The sequence below is a fragment of the Entelurus aequoreus genome, linkage group LG06 (assembly GCF_033978785.1).
Source record: "Entelurus aequoreus isolate RoL-2023_Sb linkage group LG06, RoL_Eaeq_v1.1, whole genome shotgun sequence".
Taxonomy (NCBI): Eukaryota; Metazoa; Chordata; class Actinopteri; order Syngnathiformes; family Syngnathidae; genus Entelurus; species Entelurus aequoreus.
Window position 1 is genome coordinate 75,176,352 of NC_084736.1, and position 16,340 is coordinate 75,192,691.

Genomic DNA, 16,340 nt, shown 5'->3' on the forward strand with positions numbered 1-16,340 from the left:
GCGTTCCTGTTCTGTTACCCTGTACACTGTTTGTTTTGTCTAATCTTGAACGGGTTTGTGCTGAAAACAAAGTTTCGTTGTACTTGTGCAATGAGAATAAAGACCTATCCTATCCTATCCTAAAGTACTTTATTGATCTCTGGGGGAAATTTAGCACCACAGCTCGCTCACAATAAAAAATAAACACTTAGGTATGTTTTACATGTGAATAATATATATACAGTCTATTATACAGCATTATTCACAAGTGAATAATATAAATACAGTCTATTATATAACATATGCATTATTACATGGTTTTTGCGCTACTTTATATGATAAACTATCTAAACAAAACATTCAAATCATTGCTTTTGTGTTAAAGGCGACAAAATAATTGCCCAGGCCTGGGCAATTATTTTGACTCGGGGGGCCAAAATTTAGAGAAAAAAATGTGTCTGGGGGCCGGTATATCTATTTCTAGAAACACTAATACCAAACCTCACAATAATGTCTGATTGAATGCTAAAAACGTTACGACAGACCGCCTTAAAAAACGTAATGGAATTTTACATTTTTCTATGAACGATAAAACACTGAATATTGACAACATATGAACGTCACACCCCCTTTCGATCGACATATTTTACAATCAAGTGAAACGTGACAAAAATGCAACAGACAGTGAAATATGAACGCGAAGGGTACAAAATAAACCCACCTAGAATCTGATACATCTGATATTTGCTGAATTTCCCCTAGGGATCAATAAAGTACTTTATATTCTATTTTATTCTATTCTATATATCACTAAGCTTTAGAACTTTGTTGTGAAAATCTTCTTCCGCGTCCGTCGAAACGCTTCCCGCCCACACTGCTTGGTGCCTCGTCTGAGCTGCTGTGACGTAGATTACCATAGTAACTAGTTAGATTACCATAGTAACTAATCAGATTACCATAGTAACTAATTATATGACCATAGTAATTAATTAGATGACCATAGCAACTAATTAGATTACCATAGTAACTAGTATATTATCCATAAGCGCAGATTCCATGCATTGAAATACTTTGTATACTTAAAGACTTACGGTCATTAGAAATCATCACTGCACATCATAATGGCAGCTACACTTTCCATCTTAATGATCTAAAAAAAATATTTGGGAATGTCCGGCGGGCCAGATTAAAAAGCTCAACGGGCCGCATGTGGCCCCGGGCCTTAATTTGCCCAGGCATGGTGTAATATCTAGTGCTATATATTATGTATTGTTTATTTTCTGCTACACACACACCTGGTATGTTTACAACAATAACGGAAACCAATACAAGGCTTTCAAAATAAAACGGTAATTTCGTCGTTCACACAGAGCAACACGACAACATTTTGTGTAACAAAAAATAAATAAATAAACAGTTTTTGATTGACAAATGCACGAATGTAACGAAAACTCGCAATCGTCTGGTTTGTCTTGTATAATTTGGTAAAGCGGATGTATCTGTTAATTTCGCAATATAGCCAACTTGACGTTAGGAGGAAGGAAGTTTGAAGGGAGGGTGAAGCAACACACACCAGGAAGTTAAACAAAGAGAAAAACCTTCGATTATCTTCGTCTTGTAGCAAACTCTCCACTTTTTAATAATTCAACACCGTTCAAAACTCTCAACCCCGAGGAAAGTCGCTTGGGTTGCGGTGGAAAGATGAACTACGATCCGGTAAGAAATAATAGTTTGGTTGTTCAGAAAAAAGTGTTCGGACTGCTTTTGTAACTACGAACATGACATCGGTTTGTACAATAAGTACACTTATAGTTGTACAATAAGTACACATCTATTTTTACAATAAGTACACACATATTTGTACAATAAGTACACATTAACCACGTCTTTTGCTGGACAAAACGACAACTGTTGCACGTCATGTCTTCATTTCATTTCCTAGTCGAGAGCGAAGCCACTTTTGTTCAACTGAAGCTAAAAAGAGAATTATTCCAATTGTCAGACCGCTTTATTTTTTATTTATTGTGTTTTTTAATCGTTTTTATTAGCTTCTGCCTTTGGTTGGCATGGCCAAACTGTCGGGCCATGTTGGCCTTAAGGCGTCGCCATTAAAGTAACCTTTTCTTCGGGCTAAAGCTAACCTCAGAGGAAAATGTCATTTAAAAACATTTGTACGCACGTACAACACTTAAGACCTTCAGTATGTGGAATTAAATGATGGAATGGATTAAGCAAAGAAATCAAACAATGTACTAATATGATCCACTTCAAGAAACTCCATCCATCCATCCATCCATCCATCTTCTTCTGCTTATCCGAGGTCGGGTCGCGGGGGCAGCAGCCTAAGCAGGGAAGCCCAGACTTCCCTCTCCCCAGCCACTTCATCCAGCTCCTCCCGGGAGAAATAGTCTTCCCAACGTGTCCTGGGTCTTCTCCGTGGCCTCTTACCGGTCGGACGTGCCCGAAACACCTCCCTAGGGAGGCGTTCGGGTGGCATCCTGACCAGATGCCCGAACCACCTCTTCTGGCTCCTCCCGGATGACAGAGCTTCTCACCCTATCTCTAAGGGAGAGCCCCGCCACCCGGCGGAGGAAACTCATTTCGGCCGCTTGTACCCGGGATCTTGTCCTTTCGGTCATGACCATAGGTGAGGATGGGAACGTAGATCGACCGGTAAATTGAGAGCTTTGCCTTCCGGCTCAGCTCCTTCTTCACCACAACGGATCAATACAGCGTCCGCATTACTGAAGACGCCGCACTGATCCGCCTGTCGATCTCACGATCCACTCTTCCCTCACTCGTGAACAAGACTCCGAGGTACTTGAACTCCTCCACTTGGGGCAATGTCCGATAATATCGGTCTGCCGATATTATCGGCCGATAAATGCTTTAAAATGTAATATCGGAAATTATCGGTATCGGTTTCAAACTCCCGAATTTCAGTGCCCCGCCCGAAAATCTCCCGGGGCAACCATTCTCCCGATTGCCACCCGGACAACTTTATTGGGGGCGTGCCTTAAAGGCACTGCCTTTAGCGTACTCTACAACCTGTCGTCACGTCCGCTTTTCCTCCTTATAAACAACGTGCCAGCCCAAGGACATAATATATGCGGTTTTTACACACACACACAAGTGAATGCAATGCTTACTTGGTCAACAGCCATACAGGTCACACTGAGGGTGGCTGTATAAACAACTTTAACACTGTTACAAATATGCGCCACACTGTGAACCCACACCTAACAAGAATGACAAACACATTTCGGGAGAACATCCGCACCGTAACACAACAGAACAAATACCCAGAACCCCTTGCAGCACTAACTCTTTCGGGACGCTACAATATACACCCCCCGCTACCACCAAAACCCAACAAATGTTGGCACTTTTTTCCATAACTGGAGTTGAAGTTGTTCTCTTATTTTGGAAAACCTGGTTTTTGATTGATTGATTGAAACTTGTATTAGTAGATTGCACAGTACAATACATATTCCGTACAATTGACCACTAAATGGTAACACCCGAATACGTTTTTCAACTTGTTTAAGTCGGCGGTCCACGTTAATCAATTCATGGTAAAGTTACATTGTTTAATGCATCCAGCGGGGTATCACAACAAAATTAGGCATAATAATGTGTTAATATCGATATCGGTTGATATCGGAATCGGTAATTAAGAGTTGGACATTATCGGAATAACAAATATCGGCAAAAAAGCCATTATCGGACATCTCTAAATTTTAATTGATATTAGTTATGGAGTATATTGTTTTGTTTTTTATGTTTGGGTTAGGGTTTTTTTTAGCCTTTATTTAACCAGGTAAAATCCCATTAAGATCAAAGGCCAAGAGGGCAGCAGCAAGGTTACATTAAAAACAGTAAACAACACACAAAACATCAACTTTACAACATTAAAACTTGCTCACATAACACATGCAGACAAGGTAGACTGCAATCCTTTCACAGAAGCTTTAAAATAATAATAATAATAATAAAAATAATTGTGAATAAATTGAGAAAAGGAAGTGAACAAAAATTTTAGCAATTGCTGTGCAAAGGAAAAGGGGTAGGATGAAATAGGCTCTGCTTCTTCCTACTCCTTTTCCAACATGTTGATTAGAGAAACTGGAAATTGTGATGTATCATGTTGTATGCGTGCATGTTCCAAATCATCTAACTCAAAGCAAACACAACATGACAAATGGAATATTCTATTGAACCTAACGCGTTACCTCCTGGGAGTAATGACCAAACATAACATGAATCATGCATAGGATGGTTAGCTGAAAGGCGAGCAGGTAATTATACTGACAGTGAGGACGTCACACTACGTTCTGGGCCCTCCATACAAAAGACCCGTAAAAGGCCCTCTGTTGCTGCCCCATACACACACTTGATATGTTTACATTTATTAAAAAATATATTATTGCATGGATTTGGTGAAACCATGGCTTCTTAAAAACACTTTTACTGTAACAACTTTACGTTTTTGACTAGAGATGTCCGAAAATGGCTTTTTTACCGATATCCGATGTTCCGATATTGTCCAACTCTTAATTACCGATACCGATATCAACCGATACCAATATATACAGTCGTGGAATTAACACATTAGTATGCCTAATTTTGTTGTGATGCCCCGCTGGATGCATTAAACAATGTAACAAGGTTTTCCAAAATAAATCAACTCAAGTTATGGAAAGAAATGCCAACATGGCACTGCCATATTTATTATTGAAGTCAGAAAATGCTTTTTTTTTTTTTTAACATGCCTCAAAACAATAACAGTGCAATATTTTTTGATAACTTGGTCACTACTGCCTAGTTTCTCTTGTTATATTCTTATTTTACTGTTATGTTTTTATTCTCATTGTTGATTTTTATTTTTATTCTTATTGTAGCGTCCCGGAAGAGTTAGTGCTGCAAGGGGTTCTGGGTATTTGTTCTGTTGTGTTTATGTTGTGTTACGGTGCGGATGTTCTCCCGAAATGTGTTTGTCATTCTTGTTTGGTGTGGGTTCACAGTGTGGCGCTTGTTTGTAACAGTGTTAAAGTTGTTTATACGGCCACCCTCAGTGTGACCTGTATGGCTGTTGACCAAGTATGTTGTATTTATTCGTGAGGAGAACAGCCGGTAGATATTATGTGACTCGGAGGGCAAGCACGCAAAAGAAATGCCTCTAAGGTTTATTGGCACTCTGTACCTCTCCCTACGTCCGTGTACACAGCGGCGTCTTAAAACGTCATACATTTTACTTTTAGAAACCGATACCGATAATTATGAAACCGATACCGATCATTTCCGATATTACATTTTAAAGCATTTATCGGCCGATATTATCGGCAGCCCGACATTATCGGACATCCCTATTTTTGACTATTTTAAAGGGGTCACATTATGATTTTTTTTCCCATATTTAAAACGTTTGTGGTGTACATAACATGTAATTGTGGGGTATTTTTGGTCAAACTTTTGAATAGATTATGTTTTACAGACCATCTTCAAGCCGCTTTCTGACCGTCCTTCAGGATGCGCCGTTTTGTGGGCATTCTTATTTCTGTACCTTCACTTCGACTGCATCTTCTCCTTGTCAGCCATGTTGTAGTTTTTACCGCTTCCATATGGAGTTTGCTGACAGATATAAGTTAGAACCATACGCTACTTTTTTATTAGAAATGGCAACAGCAGATGATGCACGTGCATGTACAAGCCAGTCTGCCCCACAACAAGGCCCTTCCACTAGACGTTCCATCGATATGCTTGGACACAGCACGCTGTGCAGAGCCAGCCTCCTTAGCTATGAACTTTTGTGGCTTAACCATCCTATTGAGGCAGGGGTGGGCAACATTTTTTGTTTCAGGGGCCACATTGGCTTTTGAAATTTGACTGATGGGCCGGGCGAGCACATGATGCATTTCAAAGCATATAGCTGTTGGAACTCAGAGTAGGCTTCTCAAACATGGGCTATTTTAATCATAATACATCTATTTTCTACAATATCATATCCGAACATCAAAGAAACATAACAATGGTATTAAAGGGTTAACACTTACATTCTCTTTCAGTGGGAGCAGTGTTGTTGATCCCCCTTTTTTGCCAATGCGTCGAAGTCTATTATCAGTTTTGTTGTGGCAATTCTCAAAACATCTCTTTGCTCACTCAAAAAGGTTAATTAATATGTCTTCTTATTCATATACTTTTTCAAATGTTCTTGTAATCAGACCATATTTTCGGTATATTAGATGGAATTTTTACTTGACATGTTTCGACGGCCATCGGCAGTCTTCCTCAGAAGGGTCACTGAGGACAGTTGAAACATGTCAGATAAAAATTCCATCTAATATACCAAACAACAAAATTTGAAAAAGTAGATCTTTGCTCAATTCTGTTATAATATTTGGCGGGTCGGATTAAAGGGACCAACGGGCCGGATGTGGCCCGTGGGCCGTAGTTTGCCAACCCATGTATTGAGGGTATCAATGATGGTCTTCTGGACAGTTGTCAAGTCTGCAGTCTTCCCCATATGGATCCTAACTGAGACAATTGAACCAAAGTGAAGCAATTTAATGACACCTGGGAAAACCTGTGCATTTCTTCACAGTATTCACATTTTTTGAAATCCTTTTTTCGTGGGTTTTGTGAGCAGAGGCCCAAATGATGTACAAATGAACAACTAAATACTTGTAATGGTTTAAGTTGTGGGCCCTGAATCTATATTCTATGGAAGTTTAACGTTTTGAATGGAAATATGGAAAAAAATACACTTTTCCATGATATTCTATGTTTTTTTGGAAAGGGTCTGTATATAGCCTGAGTTTATATCCTGAAGTCACAAGGCCAAGCAGAATCTCCGGACACAACACCACACTTATTGATGATATTTTTACTAATGATTTTGATAATACCACAAGGGGTCAGTGATCATCTGCCAGTTTTCACAATCTATGACCGGAACTACAAGAAGAGTAATTTCATTTGTCATGTGTCCGGGCATACACACAATCTCCCTGAGCACACTGAGGACCACTGTGGGCCACATCAGATGTGCACACCAGTATCACACCTGTTCAAAACCTTGGATCATAGCAAGTTACTTGACTTATTAAAATAAATCAAATTACAGCAGCAATTGTTATTAGTTTACTTTTAATATAAGCGATTTGGCCCACTTAAAATAAAAAAGACAAAAATCTTGTTGTTCTCTGTCACTATCTTTCTAACCATGCTCAACACCCTCTCTGATGACTTGCAAGCGTACTTCTTCTTCTTACTCGTCGTCGCCATGACTGTCTCTTCTTCGTTCTTCTGCTTCGTCTCCTTCTCGTTGTGTGTGCAGTTGTGCACTCTCCATAAGCCGTAGATGTTATAACGTGACTGGGCCGGCACGCTGTTTATATGGAGAAAAAGCGGACGTGACGAAAGGCTGTCCTCACTCAGGTCCGCATGGACTTGGAGGGGGCGTGCCTTGTTGTCCGGCTGGAAATCGAGAGAAATTCGGGGGAATGGTTGTCCCGGGAGAGGCACTGAAATTCGGGAGTCTCCCGGAAAATTCCGGAGGGTTGGCAAGTATGGTAGTAAGGCGTATTTTCTGGCATCTCTAGTCAACATAGCCAAAGCTGTCTTCAGTAATGTTGACATGAGTCAGCCAGTCTTTGGGATATCGACTTCAACGAGTTGCACTGTAATTCCATTGTACACTTAAAACCACCCAGGCATTATGATTTCTTTTTTTTTTAAAAAGTTGTCCGCTGTGCTTTTTTTGACCTCCAGGAGCGAGAGGGTGCAGATCCAGCTGAAATTGCCAAAATGGACAGGATGAAGGAGGAAGTCAAAGAAGTCCAACACATCATGACAAATAATGTGGACCGTATCATTGCTCGAGCAGAAAGACTGGACGACCTCATGGACAAGTCAGCGGACCTGGAAGTTGGGGTAAAAATAGTAGTATTAGTATTAGTAGTCATGACTGATGAGGCTGGCAGACGTCTGCTAAACAAGTTTGGAGACACACAAAGAACTATGCAAACCTTTTTTGGTATTGTCATACGGTAGCTGGTCTGGTATGGCTCAAGGAGGTTACGAATCTACTTCTAGCGCTAATTCAGTAAGACAGTGTTTTTCAACCACTGAGATACAGTTGGTGTGCCGTGGGAGATTATGTAATCTCACCTATTTGGGTAAAAATATTTTTTGCAAAAAAGTAAATATAATCTAAAAATAATGTGCCATTGTTGAGTGTCGGTGCTGTCTAGAGCTCGGCAGCGTCACAATGTTATACTCTTCCATATCAGTAAGTGGCAGCCGGCAGCTAATTGCTTTGTAGATGTCGGAACATGGTTTGTCGTAGGGATGTCCGATAAAGGCTTTTTTGCCGATATCCGATATTCCGATATTGTCCAACTCTTAATTACTGATGCCGATATCAACCGACACCGATATATACAGTCGTGGAATTAACACATTATTATGCCTAATTTGGACAACCAGGTCTGGTGAAGATAAGGTCCTTTTTTAAAAAAAATTATAAAATAAAATAAGATAAATTAATTAAAAACATTTTCTTGAATAAAAAAGAAAGTAAAACAATATAAAAACAGTTACATAGAAACTAGTAATTAATGAAAATGAGTCAAATTAACTGTTAAAGGTTAGTACTATTAGTGGACCAGCAGCATGCACAATCATGTGTGCTTACGGACTGTATCCCTTGCAGACTGTATTGATATATAATGTAGGAACCAGAATATTAATAACAGAAAGAAACAACCCTTTTGTGTGAATGAGTGTAAATGTGGGAGGGAGGTTTTTTGGGTTGGTGCACTAATTATAAGTGTATTTTGTGTTTTTTATGTTGATTTAATAAAAAATTTAAAAAAGATACCGATAATAAAAAAACTGATAACGATAATTTCCGATATTACATTTTAAAGCATTTATCGGCCATTTATTGGCCATCTCTAGTTTGTCGTGATCACAACATGCAGATGACAGTGGGAGGCAGCGTGCAGGTGAAAAGGTATCTAATGTTAAAACCAAAAATAAACAAAAGGTGAGTGCCCCTAAGAAAAGGCATTGAAGCTTAGGGAATGAAACTAAAACTGAACTGGCTACAAAGTAAACTAAAACAGAATGCTGGACGACAGCAAAGACTTACTGCGGAGCAGAGACGGCGTCCACAATGTACATCCGAACATGACATGACAATCAACAATGTCCCCACTAAGAAGGATAAAAACAACTGAAATATTCTTGATTGCTAAAACAAAGTAGATGCGGGAAATATCGCTCAAAGGAAGACATGAAACTGCTACAGGAAAACACCAACAAAACAGGAAAAGTCAACAAAATAGGAGCGCAAGACAAGAACTAAAACACTACACACAGGAAAACACAAAACAACCCAAAATAAGTCAGGGGGTGATGTGACAGGTGGTGACAGTACACCTACTTTGAGACAAGAGCTATAGTCATGCATGCTTGGTTATGGTTTGAAGTCATATCCAACAATTGCGACAATGACTTTTTACTGTTAATATCGGCTACTGAGTTTCATTTTTTAATGATTTCTGCTGGTGGTGTGCCTCTGAATTTTTTCAATGAAAAAAATGTGCCTCGGCTCAAAAAAGGTTGAAAAACACTGCAGTAAGACACTGCTAAGAACATGTGGATCCAGAATCTGACTACAGTTTACCCTCAACTATTTTCATTACTGACAGTGTCTCAAAGTTTGGTTTACACCTTTGCCACTCTGCAAGTGGTCTGTCAGGTGTGTCAATGATTCGGCCGTATTGTTTTATCTGGGCTGTTCGCAGTGGCGTTTTGCTGCCAGCGCAAGCAATCCAGTGTAGAGATGGGAATTAAAAACCGGGCGCAAAAATGGATATTTCATTAAGGAGAGGAAATACTACCAGAAACATTAGCACACACAGAATGTGAAAACGTTGAGTGAACTGCACATTTTTGAGCCCCTCTGCGGCAACAGCGTTGATGTCGGCGATGTCCTGCAGGTAACTAACACTGCCTGTCACGTTAGCACATCATTGTAAAAGCTGCTAATATTAACTGTAAACATGAAATTAATACTTATGCATTTCCCTGTCCGAAAATTGTTCTCTATAGACCAGGGGTCACCAACCTTTTTGAAACCAAGAGCTACTTCTTGGGTACTGATTAATGCGAAGGGCTACCAGTTTGATACACACTTAAATAAATTGCCAGAAATAGCCAATTTGCTCAATTTACCTTTAACTCTGTTATTATTAATAATTAATGATATTTACACTTAATTGAACGGTTTAAAAGAGGAGAAAACACGAAAAAAATGACAATAAACTTTTGAAACATAGTTTATCTTCAATTTCGACTCTTTAAAATTCAAAATTCAACCGAAAAAAAGAAGAGAAAAACTAGCTAATTCGAATCTTTTTTGAAAAAATAAAAAAAATAATTTATGGAACATCATTAGTAATTTTTCCTGACTAAGATTAATTTTAGAATTTTGATGACATGTTTTAAATAGGTTAAAATACAATCTGCACTTTGTTAGAATATATAACAAATTGGACCAAGCTATATTTCTAACAAAGACAAATCATTATTTCTTCTAGATTTTCCAGAACAAAAATTTTAAAAGAAAATCAAAAGACTTTGAAATAAGATTTAAATTTGATTCTACAGATTTTCTAGATTTGCCAGAATAATTGTTTTGAATTTTAATCATAATAAGTTTGAAGAAATATTTCACAAATATTCTTCGTCGAAAAAACAGAAGCTAAAATGAAGAATTAAATTAAAATGTATTTATTATTCTTTACAATAAAAAAAATAAATTTACTTGAACATTGATTTAAATTGTCAGGAAAGAAGAGGAAGGAATTTAAAAGGTAAAAAGGTATATGTGTTTAAAAATCCTAAAATCCTTTTTAAGGTTGAACTTCCTTAAGAAAGAGATGCTTATTCTTCTGCAAAATAATGGTTACCGTATTTTTCGGAGTATAAGTCGCTCCGGAGTATAAGTCGCACCGGCCGAAAATGCATAATAAAGAAGGAAAAAAACATATATAAGTCGCACTGGAGTATAAGTCGCATTTTTTGGGGAAATGTATTTGATAAAAGCCAACACCAAGAATAGACATTTGAAAGGAAATTTAAAATAAATAAAGAATAGTGAACAACAGGCTGAATAAGTGTACGTTATATGAGGCATAAATAACCAACTGAGAACGTGCCTGGTATGTTAACGTAACATATTATGGTAAGAGTCATTCAAATAACTATAACATATAGAACATGCTATACGTTTACCAAACAATCTGTCACTCCTAATCGCTAAATCCCATGAAATCTTATACTTCTAGTCTCTTACGTGAATGAGCTAAATAATATTATTTGATATTTTACAGTGATGTGTTAATAATTTCACACACAAGTCGCTCCTAAGTATAAGTCGCACCCCCTGGCCAAACTATGAAAAAAACTGCGACTTATAGTCCGAAAAATACGGTATTTGTCACAAGCTGACATAGTTTTAGTTTTGAGTGGTCAGCTCATATACTATTTTAAAAAGAATCATTTTATATGATACTGTGTTTATTTCTACAGTCGACTCCTAATTTTATTATTGTATTATGCTTATTTAAAATAAAAAAAATCTGAGTAACCCCCGAGTCCTGACCCTGTCATGGCGATTGTGGGCCTTTTAAGTTAAGCAGGAATGTGATTTTTCCGTCTATAGTCGGAAATCCGTCTTTTTTTTATCTCTGTAAAAACATAAAAAAGTATGCGTGTGTCATACCTGCCAACTACGGGTGTAACGGTACACAAAAATTTCGGTTCGGTACGTACCTCGGTTTAGAGGTCACGGTTCGGTTCATTTTCGGTACAGTAAGAAAACAACAAAATATACATTTTGGGGTTATTTATTTACCAAATTTGTTAAATCTTCCACCAAAAATATTTTTCTTAGTGGAATATTTGATGTGAAGTAATGGGAACCTTGGATAGGTCAATAATTCATAATAACATTGATTTTGATTCAATATTATGTTTTGAGCAATGACAGTTTGAAATAAAATAAAAAACAGCTTTGTTTTATTAGTCAACATTGCAACTTTTTCTAAATTACATTTAACCTTTAAGCTTTTTTATTTCACTTTTGTTATGTTTTGGTTTATTTTAATAGTATTTTTAGAATGTGCCGTGGGCCTTTAAAACATTAGCTGTGGGCCGCGAATGGCCTCCGGGGCACACTTTTGACACCCCTGCTATAGATAATAAAAAATTAAATCTGATAAATCTATGGATAAAAACCAGAGCCTGGCGACGCATGCGCGTTTATCATAACTCTCTCGCTCTCTCTGTCTCTGCCCCTCCCTCACCAATGCTGCTGCGCGCACAATTTGTTTTGTTTTTAACCCCTTCTTAACCCTGAACGTACATTGAAAATACACGCAACCCTAACTCAAAATGCCGGACATTTGAGGCATTTAAGAAACTCCGCCCTGACAGCTCCGCGAAAGAGGACATGTCAGGTGAAAAGAGGACGTATGGTCAGTCCATCGTAGCCCGTTAGCTGCTAGCATGCCGTGTGTTGTGCCTCGGTGTGCATTGTTTACACAACGTGCGTTACGCTACTTAATATGTCCGTGTGGAAACTCGTTCGGTACACCTCCGAACCGAACCGGAACCCCCGTACCGAAACGGTTCAATACAAATACACGTACCGTTACACCCCTAGTAAATAATGTCAATAACTAGGTGAACCATCTGTGGCTGTGAAGTGAACACTAGTAAAGTTGTAAATACTGTATAAAATAGGCTAACCCATGTGGTTCCTGTGGATGTGAACACAATTACTGTAGTGACTAAATAACATAGTGACTGAAACAGACATAGTCATTCATTTGGATGAATGGGGTAAACTCTTTTGATCATTTTTCAATTCTTGAAACACTAAAACATCTTTAAATGGGGCTTTTTTGTGTGCAAAATTTCGCATGTTCAATTGCTGAAAAACCAGGATCTTCGGGGGGGTTGCCCACCTTGTCCCTCCCACCAGGGCACCGCCCTCGATCTGGCTTGGGACCTGCGGCCTCTAGATCCCCCGGCTTATTTTCAGTCTTCCTCATTAAGTTCAAATCACATGCCTGGTCACGTTTGTTCATTCATGTTTCTTTTAAACTAAACATAGTTAAAGGGGAACTGCACTTTTTTTGTAATGTTGCCTATCGCTCACAATCATTATGAGGGACAAGAACACGCACGTCTGTTTTTTTAGGATTTTAAAGATAACGCTTGCAAGATGTGGCTCATGGGAACCATCAGTATAGCCTTCAAAACCCAGCTTTATACTAAGTATTTTTACTTAGTATAAAGCTTATAAAGCAATACTTAATACTAAGTATATTTACTTAGTATAAAGTTTATAAAGCAATACTTTATGCTAAGTATTTTTCCATGAAAAGAAGGGTTTGAAGGGTGTCAAAGTGCTCCTCCCCATCACATCCCTCCATTTGTACTGTACTGTGCCATCAGGAAAGTATTCACAGCGCTTTACTTTTTTCCACATTTTATTATGTTACAGCTTCATTCCAAAATGGAACACATTAATGTTTCTCCTCAAAAATCTACACAGCAGCAATTAGAGCCACAAGTCTTTTTGAATTAGATGCCACAAGCTTGGCACACTTATCTTTGTCAGTTTCACCCATCCCGCTTTGCAGCACCTCTCAGGCTTCATCAAGTTGGATGGGAACTGTTGGTTTTCATCCAGGATGTCTCTGTACATTGCTGCATTCGTCTTTCCCTCTATCCTGACTATTCCTTCAGTTCCTGCCGCTGATTAAAAAAAAATAAAAAATCACATCTCATCCAATCCTTGGGGATGAGCGGTGCCTGGTTACCTCCAAACATGACACCTGGCATTCATGCCGAAGACTTGAGTCTTTGTTTTATCAGACCAGATCAGTTCGTTTCCCATGGTCTTTAAGTCTGCTGAGATGGTTGTTTCTGGAAGGTTCTCCTCTCACCACAGAGGAATGCTGTAGCTCTGACAGTGACCACAGGGTCTGAATACTTATGTACATGTATTTTTTTGGTTTGTTTTTCAATATGCTTATTTGAAAAAAAAAAAAAAAAATCACATTGTCATTATGGGACATGGAGAAAAATTTTTTTTTAATAATTTAATTTTTTTTTTTTTTTTTTTTAGACATGTATCTCGTGCGCACGAGAAACTTTTTATAAAATAAAAAAATGTATATATATATTTTATTTTTTTAGACATGTATCTCGTGTGCACAAGATAGTTTCTTATTATAAAAAAATTAAATTATTATTTTATTTTTTTTTGCACGAGAAACTTTCTCTTGCGCACAAGATACATGTCTATATATATATATATATATATATATATATATATATATATATATATATATATATATATATATATATATATATATATATATATACGTATATATATATATATATATACGTATATATATATATATATATACGTATATATATATATATATATACGTATATATATATATATACGTATATATATATATATATATACGTATATATATATATATATATACGTATATATATATATATATACGTATATATATATATATATACGTATATATATATATATATACGTATATATATATATATATATATATATACACGTATATATATATATATATATATATATATATATATATATATATATATATATATATACGTATATATGTATATATATATATATATATATATATATATATACGTATATATAATTCTTTATTTAAAAAATAATAATTTTATAAAAAGTTTCTCGTGCGCACGAGATACATGTCTAAAAAAAAAATTAAAAAAAAATTTCCCCCATGTCCCTTTAAGGCAGGGGTGTCCAAAGTGTGGCCCGGGAGCCATTTGCGGCCCGCAGCTAATTGTTTACCAGCCCGCCACACATTCTGCAAAAATTGCAAGATTGATAATATTGCAAAAATTTAAAAAAAACATTTTAAAAAAGTGGAATGAGGTGAAATCTAACAAGAAAAAGTTGCAATGTTGACACAAAGCTGCCATGCAGGCTGTTTTTTTTCTTTTGTCTTTGTTTATTTTTCTTTTTTTTGCCATTGCTAAAAAATTTTTTAAAAAAAGACTAAAAATCTATGTTACAATGAATTATTAGTTAAAAAATATCACTTTAAAATGTTTTATGTGGAAAAAATATTGCATACATTGTGTGGTTGCCATATAAAAACATCAAAGTTTTATTCCACAAAAAAGCATAAAACAAACAAAATAATAGTTCAAACGTAAAATCCACAGATATATCTGAAGTTGATCTCGTAATTTAAGTGTTAAAAGTAAAAAAAAAACTAATAAAAATGTATCACTTTATGAGTGGGGGACCTTTTGGATCCCAAAAATATTTAGTAGGATTTTATTTAACTTTTCACTGTGATTACTCAAAAATATTAAAGAATTAAAATCAATGGTGTCCTGCATTATTGATCTTTTAAGGCTGTAATTACTAAATACTGCATATTTCAGTTTTACTATAAAAAACAATGTTGTCTTTGACAGAAAACATTTTTTTTTATTACTTTATATCAACCTCAAGTTGATATAGAGATTTACTGTAAGCGTTAAATTAAAAAAAATAATAATAATTTGACTTGTTTTTAACAGTTTAATGACTGAGACCCTTTATAGGCCCCGGGAGCCCTAAAGGTTAAAAAAAAAATCCATATATTTTGTTAAAGTTTGAAAATGAAAAATATCAAAATGGCCCCCGCATGCTTAAATTTTTCCGTGTACAGCCCTCAGTGGAAAAAGTTTGGACACCCCTGCTTTAGGGGCTCCATACTTTTGCGTGTAGAATTTTGAGGACATTTTTATTTTATTTTCCCATTGTGGAGAAAGTCTGTAACAGAACAAAACGTGGAAAAGGTGAAGTTCTGTGAATACTTTCCGGATGCACTGTACTGTATATAGCAACCTCAGTGGTTTGGCTGACTCGGCTATTCTCTCCATCTTTGCCCAGGCCCAGACCTTCAAGCAAACGTCCACTAAAGTGGCTCGCTCCTACTGGTGGAAGAACGTCAAGCTGGTGGTGGTCATCGTGGTCATCGTGCTGATCATCGTCCTCATCATCATCCTGTTGGCCACCGGCGTCATCCCAGTCAGCGCACCTCTGCCGCCAATTATCTCACCCACGCCTGCTGGCCCGTAAACACACACACACACACACACACACACAGTGATTGTATATACAGACTTAATTTAATCCTGTAGTTGCACAGTTCCAAAATAATAGCACATATTTAGCAAACTGCTGCTGCGCCCTTGCTTTT

At 37.0% G+C, this 16,340-nt stretch overlaps 1 protein-coding gene across 1 annotated transcript in view; it reads left to right on the plus strand.

The window, feature by feature from the left end:
- Positions 1-1,495: 1,495 nt before the first annotated feature.
- LOC133651662 (vesicle-associated membrane protein 8-like) overlaps positions 1,496-16,340 on the plus strand; it is a 16,056-nt gene continuing 1,211 nt past the window's right edge. The window contains exons 1-3 of the mRNA XM_062049669.1: positions 1,496-1,695; positions 7,750-7,911; positions 16,031-16,340. The exon at positions 16,031-16,340 is cut by the window's right edge and continues 1,211 nt beyond it. Of these exons, the coding sequence (XP_061905653.1) occupies positions 1,681-1,695; positions 7,750-7,911; positions 16,031-16,219 (366 nt within the window). The 5' untranslated portion in view covers positions 1,496-1,680 and the 3' untranslated portion in view covers positions 16,220-16,340. The remainder of the gene's footprint in view (positions 1,696-7,749; positions 7,912-16,030) is intronic.